General features: G+C 40.3%; 1 protein-coding gene across 17 annotated transcripts; it reads left to right on the top strand.

The window, feature by feature from the left end:
- Window positions 1-335: 335 nt before the first annotated feature.
- LOC149911843 (annexin A4-like) lies at window positions 336-26123 on the top strand. Of its 17 annotated transcripts, none has more exons than XR_016462794.1 (7): window positions 336-2023; window positions 2110-2204; window positions 2454-2567; window positions 3490-3546; window positions 3862-3938; window positions 6470-6617; window positions 25523-26123. XR_016462794.1 is itself a non-coding variant. In XM_090133266.1 (6 exons), exons 1-6 carry the CDS (start codon window positions 1945-1947, stop codon window positions 15991-15993), a joined length of 504 nt encoding a protein of 167 aa, XP_089989392.1. In that variant the 5' UTR covers window positions 336-1944; the 3' UTR covers window positions 15994-18834. The 17 variants fall into 17 exon arrangements, 11 of the variants coding, with proteins under 11 accessions (XP_089989392.1, XP_089989389.1, XP_089989391.1 ...); XR_016462792.1 differs by lacking the exon at window positions 25523-26123 and adding an exon at window positions 15983-18836; XR_016462793.1 differs by lacking the exon at window positions 25523-26123 and adding an exon at window positions 6888-8045.
- Window positions 26124-26775: the final 652 nt, after the last annotated feature.

Genomic DNA, 26775 nt, shown 5'->3' with positions numbered 1-26775 from the left:
CACCGGGCGTCCCGCCGCTCGCAGTCAGCCGCCGGTTCTCAGCCGGCGGCGCCCCGCCGCGACGCCGACTCCGGAGGACGGCTCCGTTCTGACGCGGGACGGACGGGGCCCCGAGGCGCGGGGCGGGCGGCGGCGGGGACGCGGGGCGGCGGAGCGCCGCTTTCCCGGCACGGAATCCCGCGGCCGCCATTGGCGGAGAGCCCGCGCTCGGCCCCGCCTCTCCCGCTCTCCTATTGGTCGGCCCGCGGAACGGGGCGGGCGCTCCCGGCGGGGTCGTTTGCGCCCGCGGTCGCGCCGTCATTGCGTCATCACCGCGCGCGTCCCGCGTGGCCCCGGCCCGGCTGCCCGCGGCGCTGCCCCGCGCCGCGCGCCCGCTCCGCTTCCGGGGACCCGGGGCCCGCGCCCCCGGATCCTTTTCCTCCGCGCGGCCTTCCAGCCGCTCTGCCCCCGGCCTGCAGAGATGCCTCGGGTCGTCGTGACCGAAGTGCGGGACCGGCGCGTGGCGGTGTTGAACGTCGTTCCGTTGGCATCAGCCGTCGGTCAGCCCGTCCAGAGCCCTGTGCGGGGCCTTCGTTTCCTCAGGCGGATAACGGGAGGATGCCGGAGCCGAGGGGCGGTGGGAGGGAGGCGGGGACGGGAGCATCCTGCCGTGCCGCCAGCAGCCCGGGGGCCGCGTGCTGTGGGTGCCGGCACGAAGCTCCGCCGTCCGTCAGCACGGGAGCTGCGGTTCTGGTGCAGCAGCAGGAGCTCAGCGCAGCCCTGCAGAGAGCGGTCCGGCAGCACGGGAGGAAGATGACGGCCTGGAGCGCGAGTGCCTCAGCAGTGTCTGCAGCCTGCGAGGAGCCGAGCCGGGCTGGGGAGAGGAAGGTGTGGGAGTCCCGGGGAGGGACGCGCGATGGCAGCGTTATTGGCAGGATCAGCTGCTTCCTCCACCGCTCCCGACGCCGAGCACTGGTTTCCTTTGAGAAGCAGCCCACTGTCACATCTGTGGGGTTCCGCAGGACACACAGGCATGGGGTAAGTTTAGGTTGGATATCAGGACAAACTTCTGTGCGGAACTTCTACAGCCGTGGGTGGGATCCCCCTGAGCTCCCCTTCTCCAGGCTGAGCAGCCCCCTCTCTCTCAGCCTCTTGTCATGGCAGAGGTGTTCCAGTCCCTTCACCATCTTGGTAGCCCTGCGTTGGACTCTTTCCAGCATGTCCAGCTGTCTCCTGTACTGGGAGCCCAGAGCTGGACGCTGTTCTCCAGCTGCAGCCTCCCCAGTGCCGAGCAGAGCAAAAGGAATGGTGCAGAATACTGGTCCTTACCTGCTACAAGAGAAGTCAGGACTAGGGCTATGATGGGAGCGCATTGCTTTATGATTGACGTGGAGAACTGCTAGGAAGAAGGCCTGGTGGGCCTGAACACAGATGCCGGGTGGTCCAGCTTTTGTTTCATTGGAAACCAGGTACTCCGTGGGCAGCAATATGGAGATATGTTCTCCATGCAGTTGTGCCCCCGTGGCTTCTTTCTGATATGCTTGGGAAGTCCCACTAGAACAGGCTGCCGTGTGAGACAGAAGTGAGAGAGAAGCATCAGTTGTGTGGGTGGAGTTTTACTATCTCTGTGTTCACATCTTTCATGTTTGTCTTCTTTTTTTTTTCCAGTTCAACTCTGCGTGCGTCGGTCTGCCTTTGCTAAATCCTTTTCTTGTGGCCTTAGGCAACAATCGAGGGGGTCTCAAGTTTCAGCGCTGAGCAAGAAGCGCAGGCTCTCAGGAAGGCCATGAAGGGCTTTGCTAAGTTGATCTCCCTCCATGGTCAACTTTTATTTTTTCCCCAGCACTGCGAATGGCTGCTCTGGTGGTTTGATAGAGGGAAGCATAGCTGCTTGCACTGCTCTGCTGCACAACTGCCCTAAAAATTGTTGGAAAGTGGAAACAGAACTGCCCTTCGTGTCCCGAAATGCAGCTGCTCTGGTGGCGTGGGTCCTGGCAGCTTTGTGTGCATCGATGTAGTCCTGGAGCTGTTGAGAGCTGGCTGTGTGAGGGACTGGAGGTGGCACAAGACCAGAGGGCACTTCTGATCCTTGTGCAAGCATCCTGACTAGCTTCCATTTGTTTCTTGCAGGCACGGATGAAGATGCCATCACTGACGTCTTGACCAAACTAAATGTTTCCCAGCGTCAGCAAGTTCTGATCACCTCTAAGAGCACTACTGGCAGGGTGGGTGGTCTGCAGAGATGCACGAACGTGGTTGTGTCACTTGGGCGCAAAGTGAAAAACGACCCAATCTCTACAAGAGAAAGGTCGGCAGAGACTTCACCTGACCAAGGTTGTTTTGTTCTTGTTCAGTTCAGAGCAGTTGTTGATGCAAGGAGGGTTGGAGCCTGAAGAGGAGTGCTGAACAGCTCAGTTCCTCTGTCCTCAAAGGCCGTCCCTTCTGCCAACTCCTTTCTCCTCTTTGCCTTCTAGGATTTGATTGATGACTTGAAGTCGGAGCTGAGTGGGAATTTTGAGAGGGTGATCATTGGGGTGATGACTCCCACCACCATGTATGACGTGCACGAACTAAGGAGGGCTGTGAAGGTTTGGAAATCTTCCTTTTGTATTGCTTAAGTTCTGGCCAAGGACTTACTGCTTTGTTATGCATGTCTTCTCTCTCTTAAAGAAACCTGGTTGCACGTCACAAGCAGGTGCTGGTATCTTAAGTCTTGCCTTGGTGATTCCCTAGGGAGCAGGAGCAGATGAAGGTTGCCCAATGGAAATTCTGGCTTTTCGCACCAATGGAGAGATTTGTGGCATTAATGAGAACTACAAGCTTCGTAAGGAGTGCAAAAGGCTCTCTTGTCAGTTTCTTCCTGTCTGCGCTTCTTAATTGGAGGCTGTAGCAGTAATGATGATGGCTGGAGTGCTGCAGTGCTGCTGGGAGCCCTGGGCACAGTTCTGTACTTAGCTAGGTTACAGCTGGCAAATGTTGTGGGCAGCACCCAGGTGGTGGCCCTGCTCCTAACGGGTGCTGTGTGTGTGTTCTTGCTGGAATATGGCTGCTCCCTTGAGGATGGCATCGTATCTGACACATCTCCCATGTTTCGAAGGGTCCTCGTGTCCCTCGCAACAGTGAGCCAAGCTGAGGGGAGAAGGGGGTGAATGTTCAGAGCTGTGGGCACAGCTCTGCACTCAGTGGTGAGGAGCTCCAGGCTGGCTTTTTCTCACCCTGTGTGTCCCATGACCTGCTCCTCAAACCCAGCCTCTCCGGGGAGGGAACTCTGACTCTGGGTGTGCATGAGTGCTGTGGGCTCTTCTTTAAATGTCCCAGTAAAGTGGGTTGCTGCTCGTTTCAGAAGGAAGCCCAAAGTACATCTGAGCTGCATTTCATTTGTAAGCTAGTGTTCCCTTTGAAGGACTCCATTATCCATCCCCAGCAGCTTTTCATGAGTGGGGAATTCTCAGGAGTTGCTTCCAGTAGATGCTCTGGTGAACTGAGTCTTCTATCCTTGTGTCTTTGCAGGGAAACAGAGATGAAGGAATGTATGTGGATGATGCCCATGCTCAGCAAGATGCTCAGGTGCGTAGTAATGTGCTTCCCAATCTATTCTTGTGCAGGTGATGCGTGGTGAAGAGAAGCCAGCCTGTGAAATGGAAATAATGTTTTTAGCCTTGTTTGCAAGTCTCTAATGAGAGGTCTCTCGACAGGCTGGCTACTTGGCAGGGGCAATGAGATTTTGGCTGTGGGTTGCCGTGCCTGGTAGGTGCTTGTTGGAAAATATCCGTGATCTAGACAAGTACGTGCCAGCAGTGCTCTAGCTGCAAGGGATTTAAGATCTCCTGTACGCCCAGTCTTCTCCATGAGCCTTACTTTGTCACCCCTAATGTCTTGAAGTGCCTGTACGAAGCGGGGGAGAAGAAGTGGGGAACAGATGAGGTGCAGTTCCGTGTACAGAGGATGGACATAAACAGGTATCACCTAGTGAGAGGTAGGACCCCTGCACAGTGTCCTGGGTTTTTCTTTCCTTCCTTGTTTGTGTGTGATGCTTTTGTAGGAGCTCTGTAGCTGTCCAGTAGATGTGAACTCTTCTGAGGCAGCAGGTGTCCTAGAGAGAGCCCCATTGCATCCATTCCATTCTGGCTGTTTTATTCCCTCCTGAGACTGAAAGGGACTTGAGAAACCTAAGTCCAACTGGCTGCAGCTCCAGCATGGAAAGCAGAGATCATGAAGTGTGACTGCCATTGGGGCAGGGGGGAGAGGAGCTAAGAAACTTGATTGGCAGCACAAAGCAGCAGGTCTTGAAAATGGTACTAGCTGTGGTCGGCCAATTTGCAAGACTGTTAGCAGTGAAAATGAATTATTTCTGTGGGGCGATCCTGATTTAGCTGAGAGTGCTGCAGGGATGAAAGAATGTTCATGCAGTATACGAGGAGCTTGTTGCAAAGCGGTCCTTTGAATCTCTGTGACTTTCTGCCATAGTTTTTGATGGTACAGAGGCATTGCTAACAAGGACATAACAGCATTAAATCTGAGATGGTAGGCAGTTATTCAATAGATTGTTTAGTTCTTGTTCAGCCTGTGCTTTTTGTTGTTGTCTGTCTGCTATTCAGCTCAGAATACAGAACTATTGTATTTCTCATAAATGCTTAGCACTCAAATATGGAAGTGCTTCACAGGCATTAATTTTTGTACCTAACAAGTTTTACTATGAAGCCGCGAGTGTCTTCATCATTATTTAGCACAATAATTGCAGCAGTACAACAACCAACCTTATAAAAAATATTACATGCATTATTTTTTTTTAGCTCATCAAGGAAAGGGTTCTGTGAATCTTTACCTACACCTAGATCTACTGTGCAGTATACAAGATGGATACTCATCTGAAATATCTAGTGCTGTATCTATATGCAAAGTGTCAACCTAAATTTTTGGCTTTACAAAATTCTGATGACTATATTTTGCAGTAGATACATTTACAGCCTAGTTGTTTCTTCATTTCTTTTTATTTCCAGTACTTGAATGTATTATAGGATTCTATATGGGTTTATTTGTGTGGCAAAGATCACCTTTCTTTGTTTACTGCTCCAAGGTACTCGTTTTATTGAAAATTACTCATGAAGACTTATGATGTTTCTCTGAAAATGCTGAAAATAACTAAATGGCAATCTTCAACATTTACCATTAGAAAACAAATGGTTTGTGCATGAGATGAAAAGACAATAAAATCTGTTATGTTAACAGATAGATATCATTTACTTTTAAGCAGAGTACTATGAAATCTTTTACCAAGAGGTACAAAATTACAAAAGAAGCACTGAATTTACTTCAGTCATTTTTAAATTTTACTTGAGAGTCTGTCACGGAGTTATCTAGATCAACGTGTGCCCTCGACAGGGGGCAGCAAGCCCATAGGCCCCCTGGCCCAAAAACAGGACGGAAAAGGGGGAAGGGAAGGGAGATGGGAGCTGGGCCCAGAAACCAGAACAGCAGCAACAATCTAAGGAGGAAAACTTAATTTTACTGAACATGATATCGGAATGCAAGATAACACAATATAATATAATATAATTGAAATTGAGGCTAATAAATCAAATAAGAGAGAGAGAGTGTCCGAAACTAAAAGGCCTACTTTGAACTGAAGGCACACGGTTGGGGAGCAGACCCACACACTGCTAGGCAGTGAGCAAGAGAGCCAGAGAGCAAGATCCCATGACTCCCTCCCATGGCTTATCTTCCTCTCTGAACATGAAGTCCCCTGGGATGTGTAGTTCTTCCTTTCTTCTGAGAACCAGGCATCCAGAAAGATGTCAGTCCACGGAACTGGAGTATTAACTCTTTAATTACCCGTGCTTTACATGATGTTTGGTGTGGAATACCGATAACAAAATTATAAAACCATGACAGAGTACTGTGTTTTGTACTTTTTTGACTTCCAAAGTCAAAAAAGAGCTGATTTTGCTGTGGGAGGTAACTATGGTTAGGAGAGAAACTGTGTGCTCATTTTCCAGAAGGTAGTACATAAAAAATAAAGAAAGATCTTTGTATTCCTGGAAATTTGAGAAATTGGAGGGTCTGCTGTAGGAAATAGGATATATCAGTGTTTCTGTTTACAAGACAGTGACTGCTGTTTGTAATCTGTTAGAGGATGGGTATCTTGTCACAGAACAACCCTTTTGGACATCTTTATAAATGTTTTAGTAACTGAGCAATGGATCAGTGATGCAAAATACTTTCTTATCTAGCAGCAGCTCTTATCTGAATTTACTGTATCTATTGTGGAGAAAGCACGAGGTTCCAGTGCTACAGTGTTTGTGTTGTGAGCACTACAAAACTTTTTAAAACCACTGTTCATTTGCTCAGTATCAAAGAAAACATTTTAACCAAACTTAAGTGCTAACTAGTCACTCGGAGGTCTTCACTACCTAAAATTTTCCTTCATAACAGAATCTTTACAGTGTATGAGATAGAAATAATAAAATAATTTTCTTATTCTTTCCCTTAGGCATTTCCTGGAAACACAAACTCTGATAGTGTGGTCCGACATGATTTGCAACACCCAGTCATTGCTCGCTATGTACGTATAGTTCCTTTAGATTGGAATGGAGAAGGCCAAATTGGGTTAAGAATTGAGGTCTACGGTTGCTCCTACTGTAAGTTTTTCCATTATATTCCTTTAAAAAAAAAAAATGTAAATAGAAACTGTCTTTGAATTTCAGATTAAATCTGAATCTCAAGTGCTTTTTGCTAAAATGCATGAAGATATTCCAGGATTACTAATTGTAATAACTGGAGCTTAATTTAATATTTACTGTATCCTTTATTCTGAGTTTCTAGTTAGCTCTTCTATAGGAAATACAGCATTAGAATTAGTAAGAGTGCTTTGAAATCACTACTTTTGATCTTCAAAATTGTTTTTGCAGAAGACTTGAATAGACCAGTTGAGGAAAAGATAGCATTCAGATACATTTCATGCTGGGTCTTGAGAGGGAAACAAGACATAATTCATTGCCTGATGACAAAGATAAAAATAAAACAAGTAAAAATTCAATTGAAGAAGCTCATCTTGTCTAAATATGACATGTTTTTCAGAGATTTTTCCTTTAATATTTGAGTATAACTTTAGAATCTCTTCTAAAAAAAAAAACGAGATGAGCAATGGTGCAAGTGGTTAAGAGCACAACAGATCAAGTTTTAAGAAAAGCAAGTGTAGTTTCTAAATACCATTCCTTGAATTTGATCCTGTGGGTGCTTACGTGAAGTCCACATGCCTGCAAACTGTAAATGTCTGATGTCCTATTTCTATGCAAATTTAGTACAGTATTCTTGTAGGTGTTTTAGGGGAAATAAATACTTGAGATTTATCTTAAAAAAAAAAAAAAAAAAAAAAAGTTAGAACAAGTTAAGAAGCACCTATATTGAAGACTCTTCCATTGACATCAAGTGATTTAAGGCCTATTGAAACACTTTGTCATGGTAACTAGCAATTATGTTAATTAACTAGCAAAAATATCTTGTGATTTCTGTTGTTTTGACTTGGCTATGTGCTTTCATTAAACACTATTGAGAATCACATTCTGGTATTATTTTTCCTATTTCCATGCAAAGAATTAAAGCCTCATTTTAAAATTTAGATTAAACTTAGATAATTTTTTAACAGCTGAAATAACTTAGCTGAAAAATCAAATCGAACTTGCTGCGGTGTTGGTAGGGCTGTGCTGGGGGAATTCATGGGTGTTGGATACGTTTGTAAGAAAACACATTGTATTTGTTATCTGAGGAACTGTAGGTTATCCTACAACAAGTTGGTTCTTGTTCAAAAAGGTAGTGATCATCTGAAGTATTAGGTAGCACTGTGTACAAGGCTCTTAATGAACCAAATTTGCCATCACTCTATTAAAATATTTTATATGCTGTTTTAAGTGTAGCCAACACTATAACATGGTTGATTTCACATCATGATTACATTTTTTTACATTTAAGTATATCTACTTTGAATACAAATACAAGTATATGGAGACAGAAACCAACTTTTTTTTTTTAATCCAACACTTTTTTAAACAACAACAAAAAAAAGAAAATATTTTTAAGTTGTAGGTTTTTTTTTTTGTTTTTTTTTTAGCCAAAAATATTTACAAGCAAAAGGTTTTAGGTTTTTGTTTTGTTTCCTTTTTTTTTTTTTTTTAATTAAATTGATATCTAATGCACTGTAAGCACGTTACAAGATGAATTTGGAGTCTGAAACTAAATGTGAGGAAAAGCATAGTTGGCTAACAAAATGAAAAGTTGTCTGCTTGAAAGACTGCATATTTCTGGAGAAAAATAAAACACATCTATCAAGGAAATAATGAATCAACTAAAAAAATACTGATAAAATTTGTCTTCACAGACAACTGAAGTAAGAAACCTAACCTTTTGTTTTCCTCGAAGAGAAGCATTGAACTGCTAGTATTATAAGTTATTTCAGTATTTTGTTAATGACATTAATAATAATGTTTTACATTTATATGTCTATAGGAACTTTTTTTTTCTTTCTCCTCCCAAACAAACAAAACAAACAAAACAAAGAAACAAAAAAACCCTCTCCTAAAATACTGTTAGATTTTAGAAGCAGGAATCAGGCTGTCCTTGAGTCAGTATGCTGAAACCAGTAGACAGCAGCAGCGCAGTTGAGAAGAAAAGTTCACTGTCTTATGACTTCTTGGAAAAACAGAATAATGTTTGAGAGTTCCAAACTTGTTTTCAAATGCATTATTTGGAGCAACTTATGTAAAGTTACATTGTTCCATAGATATGGAATTCAGCAGGAGCAAAGTTTTTAGCCCTATAATTAGTATTGTATATTGAAGCATTGTCATTAACCAGTGAGATTTGCAGATTAATCCTGCTGTCAGTGAAGAAACTGACTGTATAGATAAGTAGCAATTTTTTAAGCCTGATTAAAACATGGGCATCTAATCCAATTTGTGAAAATTTTTGAAACATTACCTAAAGCAAAAGGTTGCTTAATACCTTACAATCATATATTTTTCTTCAAGTTTGTAGGTTTATATTGAATGCAGTCTTTTATTTAGAGAATATTTGAGAACATATTTCAGATGTAGAACTTGCACATTTTCTCATAGTAAAGGTTTAATTGGAAAGTCATAAACTTAGTGCTTAAGAAAAATATTTCATTGCACAATACAGCAATCTGGTTATTAGTCTCAGAGTATTAAGAACTCTCATTAAACCACATATTGAAATACGTGGTCATTAATTGCCATATTGATTTGTTCTTATTTTTCTTGAGTATGCTGATAAAATACACATTATTTTTTGTGTGTCAGAAATGGAAACTACATTCTTCCTTACACAGCAATGTGAATTAAAAAAAAGGTTCAACTTTAAAAGAGAATTAGAGATGACATCTATTCCCTAGAGAAGTTTGTAAAATTACAAAATATTTCCTTTCAAGGTGCTCTTATTCATTTAATTATTTGCTTGCCTTCTTGCTTTGAGATTTTTCTATGTTTGAAACTGCAGATGAGATCTGCGACGTTACTTTCTAATAGATCTCTCGGAAGTCACAAAAATTAATTAATTAATTAATTAATTAATTAAAGGCTCCCTCTACAGTAAGATTGAAAATGTTCTTTACATTTCTCTCTGTGAATAAGTGCTGATGTCAAATTTAGAAAAGATTTTAACTGTGTGGGAAGAGAAGCAAACAAAATATTTAACATTAAAAAAAAATATACTGTAGTCAACGGGAGTTGTAGCTTTCATTTTAAAATCATAGAATGACTTATGTTGGAAGGGATTTTAAATATCATGTAGTTCCAATGCCCTCACATGAACATAGTTATCAACCACTAGATCAGGTTGCCCAGGGCCTGATCCAGACTGGCACTGAATGCCTCTAGGGAAAAAGCATCTGCATCTTCTCTGGGCAACCTTTTCCAGTCCTTTACCACAGTGAATAAAAAATTTCCTCCTATCATCTAACCTAAATCTCCTTTCTTTTAATTTAAAACCATTCTTGCCCGTTCTCACTAATAGACCATGAAAAAAGTTGGTTTTCTGCCAGTTCATAAACTCCTCTGAAGTATTGGAAGGTCGCAATGAGGTCTCCCCAGAAAAACAATCCTCCTCTCCAGTATAAACAAGCCCAACTTCCTGAACCTCACGGGAGAGGTGCTCCAGCCCTCTGATCATCTTTGTGGCTGCCCTCTGGACTGATTCCAACAGCTCCACATCTTCATTGTCTTCAGGGCCTAAGACCTGGGCACAGTATTTCAGGTGTGACTTCACAAAAACAGAACTGAGGGGGACAACTTCTTCCTGTTACCCAGTTGGCTGCCCTTCTTTTGAGGCAGTCCAGTATACTGTTGGCCTTCCAAATTGCAAGTGCACAATGCTGGCTCACATCCAGCTCTTTATCCACTAGGACCCCCAAGTTCTACTTGACAGAGCTGCTCTCATTGAGTACTTCTCCCAGTCTGTTCACATATCTGAGATTGCTCCAACCCAAGTGGCAACACCTTACATTTTGGTTTGATGAATCTCATTTGATTTTACATGAGCCCGCTTTTCAAGCTGTTCCAGGCGATTACAGATATGGAGTGAAGCTGTGCAGAGAGAAAATTAGAAAAACCAAAGCCCAGTTAGAACTGAGCTTGGTCATTAAGATAAAAGACAACAACAAATATTTCTATAAATATATCAACAGCAAGAGGAGGGCTAGAGAGAACCTCCATGACTTGTTGGACACCGAGGGCAGCATGGTGACCAAGGATCAGGATAAAGCTGAGGTATTAAGTGCTTTCTTTGCCTCAGTCTTTAATAGTAAGACTTGTTACTCCCTGGGAACACAGCCTCCTGCACTGGTAGATAGGGATGGGGAACAGAATAGGCCCTGCATAATCCACGATGAGATGGTTTTGGACTTGCTCCAGAAGCTGAATGCTCAAAAGTCCATGGAGTCAGATGGATTGCATCTAGAGTGCTGAAGGAGTTAGTGGATGTGGTTTCCAAGCCACTCTTCATCATCCTTCAGCAGTCCTGGCTAACCGGGGATGTCACAGTGGACTGGAGACTGGCAAATGTGACACCCATCTTCAAAAAGGACGGAAAGATGATCCTGGTAGCTCCAGGTCTATCAGTCTCGCCTCAGTACCAGGGAAGATTATGGAACAGATAATCTCAGGAGACATAATGGACCAATTAAAAGTCAACCAAGGGATCAGGCCTAGTAAGTATGGGTTTACAAATGGTAGATCATGTTTGGCAAACCTGATTTCATTCTATGACAAGGTGAGCCATTTAGTGGATGAAGGTAAGGCTGTCGATGTGATCTACCCGGACTTCAGTAAAGACTTTGACACTGTCCCTCACAACATTCTCATGGAGAAGGTGGCTGCCCATAGCTTGAATGGATGTATGCTCTGCTGGGTGAAACACTGGCTGGATGGCCAAGCCCAAAGAATTGTGATCAATGGAGTTGAATGTAGTTGGCGGCTGGTCATGAGCAGTGTCCCCCAGGGTTCAGTACAGGGGCCGCTTCTATTTAACATCTTTATTAACAATCTTGATGAGGGGTTTGAGTGCACCCTCAGTAAGTTTGCAGTCTACACCAAATTGAGAGGGAGTGTTGATCTGCCAGAGGGGAGAAAGGTGCTACAGAAGGTCCTGGATAAACTGGATTGATGGGCCAAGGTGAACCGTGTGAGATTCAATAGTGTCAAGTGTCAGGTCCTGCATTTTGGTCACAACAACCCCAGGCAACCCTATAGGCTTGGGAAGGAGTGGCTGAAAAGTTGCCTGTCAGAAAGGGACCCTGGTATATTGATGGACAGTCAGCTGAATACGAGCCAGCAGTGTGCCCGGGTGGCCAAGAAGGCCAGTGGCATCCTGGCTTGGATCAGGAATGGTGTGGTGAGCAGGACTAGGGAAGTAATTTGGCCCCTGTACTCAGCACTGGTGAGGCCTCACCTCGAGTACTGTGTTCAGTTTTGGGCACCTCAATACAGAAAGGACATGGGGTGCGAGCAGGTCCAAAGAAGGGCTGCAAGGCTTGTGAAGGGCTTGGAAAATGTGCCGTATGAGGAGCGACTGAAGGAATTGGGCTGTTTAGTCTGGGGAAAAGGAGTCTGAAGAGAGACCTTATTACTCTCTTCCAGTACCTGACAGGTGCTTACAGCAAGTGCAGGGTTGGTTTCTTCTCACTGGTGACAGGATGACGGAAAATGGTCTCAAGTTGTGCCAGAGTAAGTTTAAGCTGGATATCAGGAAAAGCTTCTTTACAGAAAGGGTTGTTAAGCACTGGAATAGGCTCCCCAGAGGCAGGGTTGAGTCACCTTTCCTGAATGTGTTTAAAAACCATTTGTTTACTGTGCTCAGAGACATTATTTAGCAGAGGGTTGTTAGAATTAGGGTAAGTTTGGTTAGGTTGTGGTTGGACTTGATGGTCTCTGAGGTCTTTTCCAACCTGAGCACTTCTATGGTCAGGCATAGTCTATCCTTGATGAAGCTGTGTTGGCATTCTTGAATCACCCCCCTCCCCTTTCTTGCACATGCCTTAGAGTAGATTCATGGAGGTTCTGCTCTGTGATCTTCCCTGGCACAGGTAAGGCTCACTGGTCGATAGTCTCCCAGATTTTCCTTTCTCCCTTTATTAAAAATGGGAGTGATGATTCCTTTTTCCACTTGCCAGGACCTTCACCTGACAGCCATGAATATTCAGAAATGATTTAGAGTAGCTTGGCAACCACATCAGTCAGTTAGTTCAGGACTCTGAGATACATGTTGTCCAGCTCCAGAGACTTGTCCATATTTAGTGTCATAAGGCAGTGTCAGACTTGCTCTTCTCTGACAGTATAGGAGGCATTTTGCCCCCCATCCCCTTTGTAGAGTTTCAGGTACATATAATATATTTAATACACTCAAAAGAGGGGAAAGGATCTTTACATTTGCAGTGACATAATTTAGCAGAAAGCAAGCCATAGGAAAAATTTATCAAAAAGCAAGTCATAGGAAAGAAAGTAATGTTACAGAAGGCAAAGTATCCACTGAATTCATTAATGCAAAGCTGATGGAATATTTATATTCAAGCTCTTTTTGAGACAGAGAGTAAAGAGACATGATAGATAGATGTCTCTCGTCATGTTCCCATTTATGAATTTTTTAGACAATCAGCAAATTCAAGGCATCTGGAGGCTATGACAACTACAATATATATTGTATTTTATCACTGATTTTTGAAGTTCATAATAAGCTCCTGCAGAATCATTGCCATACGAATAGTTCCTTCAATCACAATACTGCAGCAGATTAATGCATACAAAACAAACAAACAAACAAACAAACAACAACAAAAAAAACAGTAGCATTCCTATTGAACAGTCTTTGACAGCACTTTTTAAGATAAGAAGGAGAGAAAAGAAGAAAAATAAACAAGTCAGACCTTATCGTTTTATGAAGAAATGAACATTTTTTATGGAGATTATTTACTCCTTAGATAGTACAGTGAACAAAATCTTGGTCATGTGAATATTTACAAGAGAAAAAAAAATTAGACTTGGAGGTGCTGTTAAGGCTTAAGCCATAAGTATTTGAAAGGAATATTTACAATAACTGTTTTGAAAATATTGAAGTGCTAAAAATTAGAGCTTGAACAGATTTTGACAAGTTAATCCTATTTGCCTGTAGTGACTTTAAGTGAAACCATTGTTCCTCTTCACTATTAATTCCACATTCATCAGCTGTATTCATCATTAGAAAAATTTCTGTGATACTTGTAATTTCCTTTGCCATTGTCATGCTATTGCTACCAACTATTCATATCTCCATCACTCTCTCCTATGGTTGCCATATGTACTTCACAGAAACTCCATTCTCTCCAAAACTATATATTACATCAAAATATCACAGGGAATATTTAAAGTAGATAAGAAAGCCACTATTTAACTTGTGTGGAACCTAACCAATTTTCTTTTGTCCAGTGCCACTAGATAGATATAGTGGACATTTTGTTTCATCAGCCTATGCTCACAAACAAACGATCAAAAAACTGATGAAGTGTCTTGATGGCCACTGGAACTCCCTATGCTGAATGAACTATATGTCCATATGTATGTAAACATATGAATACATATTTATTCTTTTACACTTTTTTTTTCCACCTAAATTGTGAAGATACTTATGTGGTCTCATAATCCATGTAAATGGTTCTTTGCCAACCTCTCATAATATTTTATTACTCATAATAATAATGTTCACTAAACTGTCTTAATGAAAAGATGGACTTCTATGCCCATAGAAGTGATGGAACTGCATAAAAATATTAAATGATAGATAGGAAGAAACATTTTGAAGCATATGTTTTGTCTAATCATGTTCTCATATTTGTAGCAACTGTATTAAATCATTGTAATTAAAATTGTTTTTCATTTTGGAGAAAAAAAGAATCACAGATTTGAGAAAATTATCAGCAGTCACTGTAAACTTAGTAGCTTTGTTTGTGACAGTGAATAGAACACTTAAGAGTTATCCGAAGCATCCAACCCTCTTTTTCTCTGTTTCTCTTTAGATATTTTTATTCTGGATATTTCTACAATTTCTATGTAATTGATTTTCAGCCAGCATAGTCACAGTTCAACATCTGCAAGCATAGCTTGGTATTTACTTTTTCTGATATTACAGGTGCATGTCTCAGTACTTGTATTAAAACAGTGGAGAGTGAGGGAAATGAACTGTGAAAACATTTGAAGATCTCTTTGAAAACATGCTCTGTTTGAAAGCTTAATTCTTTTCTAATGTACTCTCTAGCATGTTTTTTTTTTTTTCTTTTTTTTTTTTCTTATTTGTTTTTACATAGAGGGGACTTCTTATCTTGAAGATCATAAAAATTGGTGATTTTCCTCATTTGCTCCATGGTACTCCTCAAACAGTAGAGTTTTGCAGATTTAGGATCAAAAATAACTTTTTTTTTTTTTTTTATAAGTATTTAAAGTGTGGGTTGTTTACCTACTCCCCAGGAAGAAATAGTTGTGATTGTTTCTTTGCAAGTGTTTGTTATTCTGGTATGAAAGTAAGTGAGAACAGACTTCAGCTAATTTCTTATCTCTAGTGGTTAACAGTAATAGGTATGGGTCTATTTTGGTTCTGGCTGTGTCCAGCACAGGGCACCCCAGACACACACAGCAGCCCAGCAGGCCCTGTCATCAACTCAGCACCTAAGAATGGTACAATTTTTAAATGAAATATTAAAATTTAACATATATTTTTCATTCTTTTAACATATATTTAGTCTGATACAAAAAATGTTTTATTTTTGTATCAACTTCTTGAAACCACAGCAAATTGAGCAGTCCATTATTTTTAAATGTCTAGCTGTAGTGAAGTTACTGGTGGATATTCTCAGGCACCACAGGTTTGTGATCTGCAACAGCAATGTGTATCCCATACAAGTACATTTGTTATGCATCAGTGGATGCATAATCAAAGTCAGATTTAAAAAAAATCTATTTTACATGCATACATATCCCACCAAAATGTTCAGTTGCATACTCAAACATTTTTCAATTACACTTGAACACTTTTTTAAATCATTCAGCATTTCCTTTAGAAGAGTATGTATTGCTAGTTCATTTTTAAAAGATTTTTTAAGGTTTTTTGATGGAATACTGTATAATCAATGAATGTACAGATGTTATAACAGAATCACTGAATGGCCAGGGTTGGAAGGGACCTCAAGGATTGTGGATCGCCAACCTCCCTGCACATGCAGGGCCACCAACCTCCCCATTTAATGCTAGACCAGGCTACCCAGGGCCTCATAAAATCTGGCCTTGAACACATTCAGAGATGGGGCATCCACAACCCCTCTAGGCAGCTGTTCCAACACCTCACCACTCTCTCTGTAAAGAACTTCCCCCTGACATCCAACTTAAATCTTCCCTCCCTCAACTTCAAACCATTTCCCCTCGTCCTGCCATTATCTACCCTTTCAAAGAGTTGACTCCCCTCCTCTTTGTAGACTCTCTTTAGGTACCGGAATGCTGCTAAGAGGTCACCCTGCAGCCTTCTTTTCTCCAGGCTGAACAAGCCCAACTCCCTCAGCCTGTCCTCACAGGGGACGTGTTCCATCCCTCTGATCATCTTTGTGGCCCTCCTTCAGAAAAATTGATTTAGAAATACTAAATTTTTTTTTATGGGACACTTGGACTTTGTTTATCTTTTAGAAAGTCACAATAAATTAAATAAGATTTAAATACATTCCCTTAAATATTTTCTTTGCTCTGAAAGTAATGCTTCCCATTTATCAAATTGTATCATCATAATCTTATATAATATAGTTTCCATTTAAATAGAATAAGTTCTAAGCTACAGAAGATTATTTTTCAATGTAGTCACCATGACTAGCTATGCATTTTTGGTGGTGATTGAAGAAGGGCTTGTATGCTGCGCGTATTGTTTAAAAAAAAAAAAAAAAAAAAAAAAAAGCCTGGAGCAGCAGATTTGATCCACTATTACTGTCACCACTGCTGAAACACACCACCTAACACACTATGCTAACACTGACTGTTAAATCTCTGTGAATATTCATCAAGTATTGAAGAATGTCAATGGATGCTGTTTTTTCCACATGGAGGAATTCAGTTATATCTTTGTTTCATGTGCACTTCTGTGTCAGATATAATTTTCACAGACTGCCACTATGCTGCCATCATGGCAACAAAATCTAGTGGGATATTGGTGGGAACGTTCAATCTCTACTGTTATACTACTGATGTCTACCTCTGATATCATGGGCCAACAAAATAAAATAGAAGGCATTGCTTTCAGAGCAGCCTTTGCATGAGAAATCTATAAATCTTTCCTTTTCACATAAGTGCTTATGTAACTTCTAGATTAGAAAATTATTTTAATAAAGGAACCTCAAACTTTTAGAAGAATGTATGTAATTAGCGAGTTCTGAAAATAAATATATTTTTTTACATTATTAATTGTTTTCAGCATTTATTTTTCCAAACAGAACTTCATATTTCTGTATTGGTTGCTGGAAAAAGAATTATTGCTTAATTCCTTGCATGGTAACATCTCTATTTTTCTTTTTCAGAAACTTGAAGAGTGGATTTTTAATTCTTTCAATATAAACATGTTCTTACTTCCTTTCTTCCTTCGTTTTCTCTCTCCTTATTTTTCGTTATTTCTCATGGTACATAGTTGCCCTTTTGGTTCTAAGTATATTGAACAACTTGAGAGAATAACTTTATAAAACTATAGCTATAAAAAAGTTCTTTGTTACCTAAAAGATCGCATCCCTGGATGTGTTTAAAAACCATTTGGATGTGCTGCTCAGATAGATGATTTAGCAGAGGCTATTTAGGGTAGTCAGGTTAGGTCGTTGGACTCAATGATCTTTAATGTCTTTTCCAACCTGAGTGATTCTGTGATTCTATTTGTTTAGCCACAGCTGGCATTTATGTAGCATGCTTTTATTTACGGATGCTCTTGCTTAGTGATGCATGTATAAGTGTGTCTGTCCCCCCATCACTTTACCCCTGTGTACATTCTCTTCAGGTAGAGAGAAAAGCGGTGATTCTGTTTCCTATGAAGACTAAATTGCAAACAATCATACAGACTGTTACTGAACTAAAGAAAACTGAGTTAGTTGTGTTGTTTTTGGTGACATCAGTGTTGCCATGGTACCAGAGGATCTCAACGCACCCCTTTTGCTTGGGTACTTCTTATATTTTTTTCTATGCCTTGTATAGATGCAGAAAATTGTACCATTGAACTGTCCACTGGACTAATGGGGTAAGTGGGACAGCTGTCCCTTCACCGCTGCTTCATAGCTTCTCTTCTTTGACTCGTTTCCTGAGGAAAGCCTCTGAACGGAATACAACTTGCAAGCATTGGTTGTTGGTTCTTTAGGTTAGATTCAGTGAAGCTTACTTATATCTGGTTAATCTGGGGAGGATTGAGATCCTCTGTATCTCTGTCACCTGTTCCACGTTTGAGCACCCTCACAGTGAGAGCCTTTTCATTCTACTAAGTGTCACCCTGGGTAGGGACACATTTCACTAGATGAGGTTACTCTAAAGTGCCATTTAACTGGACCTGGAGCTCTTCCACTGATGCATCCACAGCTTCTCTGGGCAGCTTGTTACACTGCCTCAACAGCCTCATAGTGACAGATTTCTACCTTAATTCTAATCTAAATATATCTTTGAATTTAAATTGTCCCCATTCTCCTGTCACTAGAGATCATCAGAAAAAGTCTTTCTCCATCTTTCTTAAGCCCACTGTATGTATCAAAAGGCTACAATAAATCATCTCCAAAGCCTTGTCCAAGCTAAAATCTCACAGCTTTTCTTCAGAGGAGGGGAGTTACATTCAGCTAGATTGAGTCAAGGTTAGATATCATGGGGAAGACAGAGACCCCCATGCTTTCTGGGAACGCATCCTCATGGGGACAGTCTTTTTCTCCCAGCTGGAAGATGTCCATGCTGCAGCATGTGTCTGGTGCCGCTTGTGCTCCTGTCACTGAGCACCTGTGAGAAAAGCCAGGCTTCATGATCTTCCACAATCCCAGTAAGCATCTGTAGGTAACACTCACTTTTTTTAATACTGATTGTAGGCAGTTCCCTCAGCCTTTGCTGCGACTGCTGGGTGCCCTGGACTCTCACCAGCCCTGGCTGAGCTCTTGCTCCATGTGGCAATGTCTTTTTCATACCAGGGTCACCAGGTAGGGACTTAAGAATCCCCATGCAGATTCTCAAGGTCCAAAAGGGGGGAAAAATAGAGAGAGAAATATGTGTTGTTTTTGTTGTTTTTGTGAGTTCGTTTTCTTAAGTATTACTCATTTTTTATTTATTGAATCAATTGTTCAATATGCCTCATCTTGAAAAGATGACCTTCATGCTGAACTTCAGGCTGCTTCATGTCAGAACCAAAGTCATCTTCTCCACGTGAGTAGCCACTTCTGTAACTTGTTTGACACATTCTCAGGGCCCCAGTCAGCTCAGGTCCTTCTGCTGGATTCCTTCTGTTGTCCTGGCACAGCAGCTCAGAGAATGCTGGTCTCTGCCTTCCCCTATTCCTGAGGACTTGGGGAAGAAGAAATGACAGATTTTGGCAAGGGAAAAGGATGGAGATGCGAAGGATGGTCTCACAGGAGCTTTTGTTGTCAAAAGAATTACCAGGAATGGCCATGTGAGCCTGCAAGGTGGTACTGGAGTTGGGACTCCGCCAGCTAGTGGTAAACTTATGGGATGGATAGTTTGGTGCCAAGACAGAGGTGGCCATCTGGGGAGAGGTGGACAGGACCCTGCCTGGCCACCAGAGCACACAGCTAGTTTGAGCTGAAGGGGAAATACTTTGTCCAGTAAAGATCCCAGTAAATCCTGGGAAAGCATCCTTCAGGAATAATATTGCAATATTTTTTGGAATTTTGAATACTTCTTTCTTTCCAGACTTTTTCTGATAATTTGAAAATTTTACACCAATCTATATAAGTCGATAATTATTAAACTTGCTTTTAGCTTTTACATTATACAGTTTTTAATTTTTTACTTGTAAATTTACTTTCCCTCTTAAAAGCTCAAAACATATCCTGACTGTGTTTTATCAAAAAATATATAAACAGGTAATTTCTCTAAAATTAGAAATCTGTTACTCAATTTTCAGGCACATAAGAAGCTGGCTTATCTACAATGTATCTTTCAATTTTAATGGATGTTTGTGAGTCAAAGAATCAGTGGGATCGTATCTAAAGTATGCTTCTGCATAATCTTCACACATTAGCATTAAAAATAATCCTTATACATACCTAGGTGCAATTTTCCTTGATTTTTTTTTTTTTTTTTTTTTTAAGAGAACAACAGTAGTTCACAGCTTGAAGCAAGCACAATATTAAAAATCATAAAATAAAATTACAATAGTTTTTCTTAACATTGTTTCTAATAAGTTGCATAACTCATCAGAAGATATAAAAATCTTCACGTGGAAGATACATTTATTCAGTATATTCTATCATTGCTGTTTCAAAGTGTATTAGTTACTGTAAGCTTTCAGGTATTATTTATTTTTTCCCCTCAAGATTTAGCTTTTTGACCTCAAACATTAGTGAAAGATGCAGTCAGGATTAGCAGGTTCTAAACTGTATTGACTTTCAGGGAAAAAAAAAGCACAGAAGTTTCTGTTCAGATTCTATCTGAAGAGACTGCTGATCAGTTCTTTATTAGAAAAATTTCCATTTTTAGTGAACTTTTGTCATAGGAAATACAGACAAAAATAATAGCTATTTAATAATATATTACAAACTACCAAAATAAAAACATCAGAAGAAAGCTAGAAATTACTTCATCAAAACTTACTATAGGAAGTAGTGAAATTGAAGTAAAGTAATTGAAATTAAAGTAATTGAAAAATTCCTTCTTCAAGTCCATACCTCTCCAATTTTGAGATAGGGATGTGATGAGGGACCATGTCAAAGGCTTTGAAGAAGTCGAGGTAAATGACATCGTCCTTCCTCTGTCCAGTGATACCGTCACTCCATTATAGAAGGCCATCAGATTGGTCAGGCAAGATCTGCCCTTTGTGATGCTGTGCTGGCTGTCTCTGATCACCTCTTTATCTTGTAGGTGCCTTCGCATGGTTCCTACTCTATGATCTTCCCAGGTACAGAGGTGAGGATCACCAGCATGTAGTTCCCTGGGAATTTTTCAATGGATTAAGAACTGGTTGGCTGGACATGATCTGTGGTTCTGTGTCAGGGTGAAGGCCGGTCACAAGTGGTGTCCCACAAGGGTCAGTCTTGGGAACGGGGCTCTTCAACATCTTTGTCAATGGTCTGGCCAATGGCATCAAATGCATCCTCAGCAAGTTAGCAGGTGACACGAAGCTGAGCAGTGCAGTTGATACATTGGAGGGAAGGGAAACCATCCAGAGGGACCAGAACAGGCTGGAGAAGTCAGCCCCTGAGAATCTAATGAGGTTGCACTTAGGCTGGGACAACTCCAGGTATTTATAAGGGCAGGAGGAAGACCACCTTGAGAGCAGCCTGCAGAGAAGGACTTGGGGGTACTGGCAGATGAGAAGCTAGACATGAACCATCAGTGTACATTTGCAGCCCAGAGGGCCAACTATGTTCTGGGCTGCATTAAAAGAGGAGTGTCTAGCAGGGAGAGGGAGGTGATTGTTCCCGTCTACTCAGCTCTTGTGAGGCCCCATCTGGAGTACTGCATCCACACCTAGGGCCCTCAGCACAAGAAAGACACAGAGCTCTTGGAACAGGTCCTGATAGGGCTGCTAAGATCAGAGGACCAGAGCACCTCTTGTATAAAGAAAGAAAGGCTGAAGGAATTGGGCTTGTTTAACTTGGAGAAGAGAAAGCTCCAGAAAGACCTCATTGTGGCCTCCAAATACTTGAAGGGAGCTTATAAACAGGAAGGGAAAGACTGTTTACATGGGTGTATAGTGATAGAACAAAGGGGGATGGTCTTAAACTGAAACAGAGGAGATTTAGGTTAGAGGTTAGGAGGAAGCTTTTCACTCAGATGGCGGTAACACACTTGAACAGGTTGCCCAAGGAGGTTGTGGATGCCCCATCCCTGGAGGCATTCAAGGCCAGGCTGAATGTGGCTCTGGGCAACCTGGTCTGCTGGTTGGCAAACCTACCCGTGACAGCAGGGTTGAAACTAGATGATCATTATGGTCCTTTCCAACCCAGGCCAGTCCATGATTATATGTAAGCAATGCTCACCTTTAATCACCAGTGCAACACAATATGAACTTCTAGGAAAAAATAAATAAATTCTATTCCCCCATTATCAGAGAAGGGATCCTGTTGCCCCTTCACTACAGCCAATTTTAGTGAGGTTTGAACAGTCCCTACTTTCAGCATTCTTTACTTCATTCTTCCCCCCCTCGTTCCCTTTTCAAGCTTTTCTCCCTTTTGATTTCTTTCTTTTCCACTTTCTTCTTAAGAGTTCTTCTTGCTTTCCTTTCCTCTTGGCCTTTAATAAAAAGAATTTTCCTATCTAGATGTTATCATGCTTTTTTTTTTTTTTCTCCATTAAGGTAGGAATAATCTTGTCTATAAATAGTGATAAGCATTTTCAGCATCACAGTGCATGTGTAGGCTTGTTCAGTCAAGAAATCAGACGATAGGACCAGCAGAATATATATTAACAGATAATTAATCTACTTCCTATAGTAAGTTTTGATGAAAACGCAGTTTTCTGCGTTCCCAGAAAGCATGGGGGTCTCTGTCTTCCCCATGATATCTAACCTTGACTCAATCTAGCTGAATGTAACTCCCCTCCTCTGAAGAAAAGCTCTGGGCAACATGTTCCAGTACTCTGTAACCCTCATTGTGAAGAAGTTCTTTCGCTTATTGGTTCGTAACTTCCTATGCTCAACTTTATGGCCATTTCCCCTTGTTCTGTCCCCATGGACTGCTGAAAAGAGGTTGGCCATGTCCCTTTGACTCCCACACTTAAGATATTTATAGACATTAATAAGATCCCCTCTCAGTCTTCTTTTCTCAAGGCTGAAAAGATTCAGGTTACCTAGCCTTTCCTCATAGGGGAGACTCTCCAGGTCACTTGTGGTCCTCTGCTGGACTATCTCCAGGAGATCCCTGCATTTTTTTGTACTGGGAAGCCCAGACCTGGATAGAGTACTCCAGGTGAGGCCTGACCAGAGCAGAGCAGAGGGGGAAGATCACCTCCCTGGACCTTCTGGCCATGCTCTTTTCAATGAACTCATTGGCCTTCTTGGTCATCAGAGCAGTATGTTGATAATATATTGTTTATGTGCTTAAATTTTCATAATGATATTTTGGTGCCCGTGATTAATAACAACAAGAAAATACTCTACATGTGTGGAATATGGTAGCCCAGCGAGAGGCTCTTTGATACATTTTACGTGTTTGAAAGATAGATGCTTTTAAAGGATAGATTCACGGTTAATGCTTTTTAGTCGTACAGAATTAGTATATGCATTAGTGCCCATACAGCAGCATAAGGCTCACATAATATGTTAAGAAAAGAATGCTGAAAGTGAAGATCCTCACTCTAAAAATGTTTTAATCTAAAAAGTATGTCAGATGAAATGGAGTTAATGTAAGTGAAAAAAGTGAGAAAAATTTCACCTAAGATTGCCAGCAATCATTAGTACAGAACCTTTATATTTTTAATCCCAGTGAAATGTTTTGTAAGAAGTGTGCAGAGTTGATCGTGTAGAAGCCATTGGCAATTTTGAAATATGTGTGAATGGTAAATTTCCTATGAATATTGTTGGCTTGATTTCAGATATATTCACAAGCATTTCTCTGGAAAGTACACTGCTATTCTGTCCAATGTAAATTCACTGACACCTGCTCTTAGCAGGAATTTTTTAGTAATTCAAGGCAGTAACGTTTATCAAAGTAGCTAAATTAGCTGTTATGAAATCACTGTTGAGTTTTTGTGAATGAGCACCTCTATGCACTATTCTACTTCTATTCTAGCACTTTTCAGACACTAACATAGGTAATAGACTAATGAGGCAGGGGAACCTGCGAATCCAAGCCCTGGGAAAAGGAAAAGGGGAAAAGGTAGGGAGATGGGTCTAAAAACAGCACAGTGGCAATGATCTGAGGAGAAACAAACTAATTTACTAAATAAGATATCAGAATGCAAGATAACATACTATAATGCAATATAATATAACGTAATTAGAATTGAAGCTAATAACTAAAGTGAGAGTGTCTGAAAAATAGAAGCCTTACTCTAATTAAGCTGAGGTGATATGGCTGGGAGCAGAGATGAGCCAGAAAATCAAAAAAGGGAAGTCAAGAGATCTACGAATGGTTTTTATCTTTCCCACTGAGCAGAAATGGTAACAGAACAGTGAGCAGTCCTCTGGGGGATATAGTTCTTCTTCTCTTCTAAAACAGGTACCCCGAAGTATCTACTATGCATGGAACAGGAGCATTAATGCTTTAACATGTACTACATGGTGTTATGATGTGGAATACTGAGAACAAAAATCTAAAACCATGACATATAGTTACACTTCCGTCACCAGAAAAAAGAGGAAATAGGGAAGTTCTGGAGTCTGAGTCTAATTCAAAATTGTTTGTAATTAATTAAATGAATTATTTTGGAATTCAAAAAGGAATCTCTTTTACAGATTTTGTTCACTGACCAAAATTTACAAAATTCTTCAAGTAGACACAAGTATAGGGCAAAAAATATCTGAACAAGCCTACCCAAGTCTAATAAGGTAATAAGACTGTGGGTGGTGACTTATTTTCCTTTGAGATTTGGAATTGGGGTCACTTTTGTCACCAGATTTTTTAACACCTTCTTCGAGATATTCTGATTTATTGTTCTTCAGAGGAAAACTGCTTAAATGTGGCATCACAGAAATATATTGGATTAAGGGCTAATACATTTTCCTAGCCAGATGAAAGTGGTGGTGTATTTTTAACATGTCAATAGTGCTTATCCATATCTCAGGAAATCCAACAGTGGAGAAATCAGGTTTAAAGTAATTAGATTTATATTTCTTATTTAAATGCATATATTTATTTTCAATATTGTCAGTTACTTTTTTCCTATCTTACCACGTTTTTGTCTCTCTTCCTCTTTTCCTGTCTCTCTCGTGCACTAATATATAAACAAATATATAAACATATATGTATACACTTATATACTGTCTCTTTCCTATTAATGGTAGTTAGTTTAGTGACTAAGGATGAAAAATATTGTATATTTACGCTTCAATTATAGGAACAATATGTTTTACTGTCTAAGTACCATTTCTTGTCATGGTTATTATCGTGATATTAAATAGCTGAGAGTCATTGTAGAAGGAACATAAGTCATTACCATCTTTCTATACATAATGACTCTTAAACATAATTGCTATGTAATCTTTAGGTGAATTATTATATTGAATTACTATATAGGCCAGTGCACATGCTGGTAGCTTAGCTAGGAATAAAAGAAAGCTACTCAATCAAAGATTAGTCCTGTTTCTTTTTTAATTGAATGATTTCAAAGCATAATATTCAGGGCCGTGTTTTAGAAATATGTGATACTTTTACTTGACTCTGTTAAAGTGTGTGATATTAATTTATGTAAATTGATAATGAAACGAACATAACTGCATGACTGAAAGACTGATCCAGGTATGAAAAGGATACTTGTATTTCATGAGCTACATATTGAGAACCCACAAACCCACAAAAATCTAGTCAAAGTCTTGATTAGAATGTGAGTCACATGCTTGACAGTCAAGGTAACTTATGCTGATGTTACAAAGAGATACCAGCTGATCTTAGGGGAAAGGTGATATGTTCTACATAGGGGACTTTACAAACAGCAGAAAATTAAATTCTTTCCTTTGACCTCCTTCATAGGATGCGAAGTCAATGCAGTATTTATTTCAAATATTCCTTTCATACGCATCAAAAAAGTACTACTGATTGATCCTCAGAGGCAGAATTACAATCTGTGACTGTCCTCAAACATGCTTATATGTCCTTCTACTTGAATGTGAAAGCTGTTCTCCTTCCTAGGAAAATGAAGACAGTTCTAAGCACCTGGTCTTAAGTAGCTTAAGAAAAAGAAAGAAAACAATATAATGAACATAAGATAATGGAAGGTAGGTTTATTTGTTTGTTTGTTTTAAAGTAAATAATCTGATTTCATGCTTCTGTTTCTTTTGAAGCTTTATTATTTCAGGAGGTTTTTGTTCCTTTGGAAGAGATACTATTCCTCTGTGATTTCCCTGTAGTTCTATTCATGTTTATATGAAACAAAGTACTCCAAAATTCAGAAAGTCTTCTAGGTCAAATGCCCCTGAATAGATCTTAGCATCTGAAATAGGAGGACTTCTGTATCTTAGCAAAATAGATTAAGATGTAAATATCATTTAATAACCAGAAAAAGAAAAGAGCAATAGAGAAGAATGACAAGATTTTGATAGAGTGATTTAAATACATCTTTTCCTTACAAAGAAAATGATTTAATCATTTACTGTTATATCATTGAAGCGAAGTGAGAGATTTCTAAAGACTGTTAGATGTTCTGGAACTAGAATCAGAATGAGCTACGTTCATTCCAGTAAAGATAATCTCTTCTTTGATATGTATTGTGTGGATGTTTCAAAGCATTCCTCTTTCCCTGTTCATAATGAAGTTGTTGTCCATGAAGTGCCTTCCTTTCATAAGCAATTCACTCTGCTTCTTTTTGATGTTCCTGTTCAATAAGAACTTGCTCTCTTTCAAAATGCTCTCATTCCATCCTTTCCCTCTAGATTTTACCTTTCTATTTCTAATTGCTCCCTTTCTCTTTGCAAGCATTCTTCTGGCTCATACATTATTTGTACACATTCTCTCTCATGACACTCCCTTTCAGCAATTTCTGTATTCTTTCAGAGTTCAAGAGCTCACTGTATTCTCTCCAGCAGAACCATGTGTTCTTGCAATCTCTTTTCCTTCATCTTTCCAAAAGACAAGATATCCTCTCTACTCATGTATTCTCTAAACTACACTTTATCTTGAATAATACACTCTTTGTTCCTCTACATCTGTGGTTTATTAAACCTTTCCCTTCTAACTGCCCTAGTGTGGCCTTGATTTCCTTTTGTTTAATCTAAAACTACAACTCAAGCTTTTACCACTTCAGGTTTTCTTCAGGTTTTCTTTTTTAGTTGTTTCTTGATTAGGACCATTATCACTCTTTCTCATCTTTACCCTCTGTTTTCTCGAGTTCTTAAGTTTGTTTTGTTTTATTTTTGTTTGTTGTTGTTGTGGTTGTTTTTCCAAAT

The sequence above is a fragment of the Phasianus colchicus genome, unplaced genomic scaffold (genome assembly GCF_987193195.1).
Source record: "Phasianus colchicus unplaced genomic scaffold, bPhaCol1.hap1.1 HAP1_SCAFFOLD_56, whole genome shotgun sequence".
In the NCBI taxonomy this organism is placed as follows: domain Eukaryota; kingdom Metazoa; phylum Chordata; class Aves; order Galliformes; family Phasianidae; genus Phasianus; species Phasianus colchicus.
Note: the sequence above shows the minus strand (reverse complement) of the source record. Positions and strands in the feature narration are given on the sequence as shown.